The following is an 874-nucleotide window of genomic DNA, read 5'->3' on the forward strand; positions in this document are numbered from 1 at the left end:
GGGAGGGGAGGCAGGGCTGGGGCTTGGGCTGGCAGCACCTTTACCCCTTGTTTGCTCTTGGAGTGAGGTCTCGAGGATGAACTGAAGCAGCGAGTTGTGATTTGGACAAAAGGAGTTGTCATAAGAAGTCCTCAGTTACGCACGCTGGCCGTTGTCAGCTCCTTTCCTCCCTTAAAGCTAGAGGGAACTGGCCCCAGTACTGCTGCCCCTAAGCTGCTGTCTCAGCTGGCACAGACCCCGCACTGCTCGAGGATCTGGGCAGCCTCACGGCTTCGAAGGATCGCTTTGACGTCCGTGTCATCTCTCTTGCAGGGTGTGGTGAAGCAGGTGGGAGGCAGCGTCATCCCCCATGACTCGTCCCCCTCCGCTTTGCCTCCGCTGCTGGACAAGCTTCTGGTCTTGGGAGTGCGCCAGAGCTTTCTAAACGCGGTCCTGCCCCTCCTGGTCCGGACAGCCCCGCAGACCTTTGCCTGCACGCCAGAAGTCGTGAGTGCAGCAGCGCCCGTGTTTCGTGCTGGAGAGGCGGCAGGTGACACGCTCGGCCTGCCGGTAGCTCGGCTGGGGGAACAGGCGCTGCATGCCCCTGGCCGGGGGTCTGTGTGGGCTTGTGCTCCCTGCAGATGCTCAAGCCCCAGCGCTGGCTCCTTACTGCTCTTCGCTAGCCGGGATCAGCCACTCCTGTCTCCATGCGGGTTCTCCCCGTGGAAATTGGGACCCAGGGCGCAGGGACTGTCCCCAGGAGCGTGAGGAGCTGGCTGGGAGCAGGGACACAAGTGGGAGAGAGGTGTTCCTGGCAGGACACCAGGGTGCTGCTGAAATTGGCTGCTGCTCATCGGGGCTGCTCATGCTTCTGTTCCAACAGTTCTCCGGTGCC

At 62.1% G+C, this 874-nt stretch overlaps 1 protein-coding gene across 1 annotated transcript in view; it reads left to right on the forward strand.

Moving 5' to 3' along the window:
* LOC104491420 (BPI fold-containing family B member 4-like) overlaps nt 1-874 on the forward strand; it is a 9,807-nt gene that overhangs the window by 6,011 nt on the left and 2,922 nt on the right. Inside the window, exon 7 of the mRNA XM_010133845.1 lies at nt 313-549. Coding sequence (XP_010132147.1) covers nt 313-549 — 237 coding nt within the window. The remainder of the gene's footprint in view (nt 1-312; nt 550-874) is intronic.

This window comes from Buceros rhinoceros, unplaced genomic scaffold, assembly GCF_000710305.1.
Source record: "Buceros rhinoceros silvestris isolate BGI_N320 unplaced genomic scaffold, ASM71030v1 scaffold22773, whole genome shotgun sequence".
Classification (NCBI taxonomy): Eukaryota; Metazoa; Chordata; class Aves; order Bucerotiformes; family Bucerotidae; genus Buceros; species Buceros rhinoceros.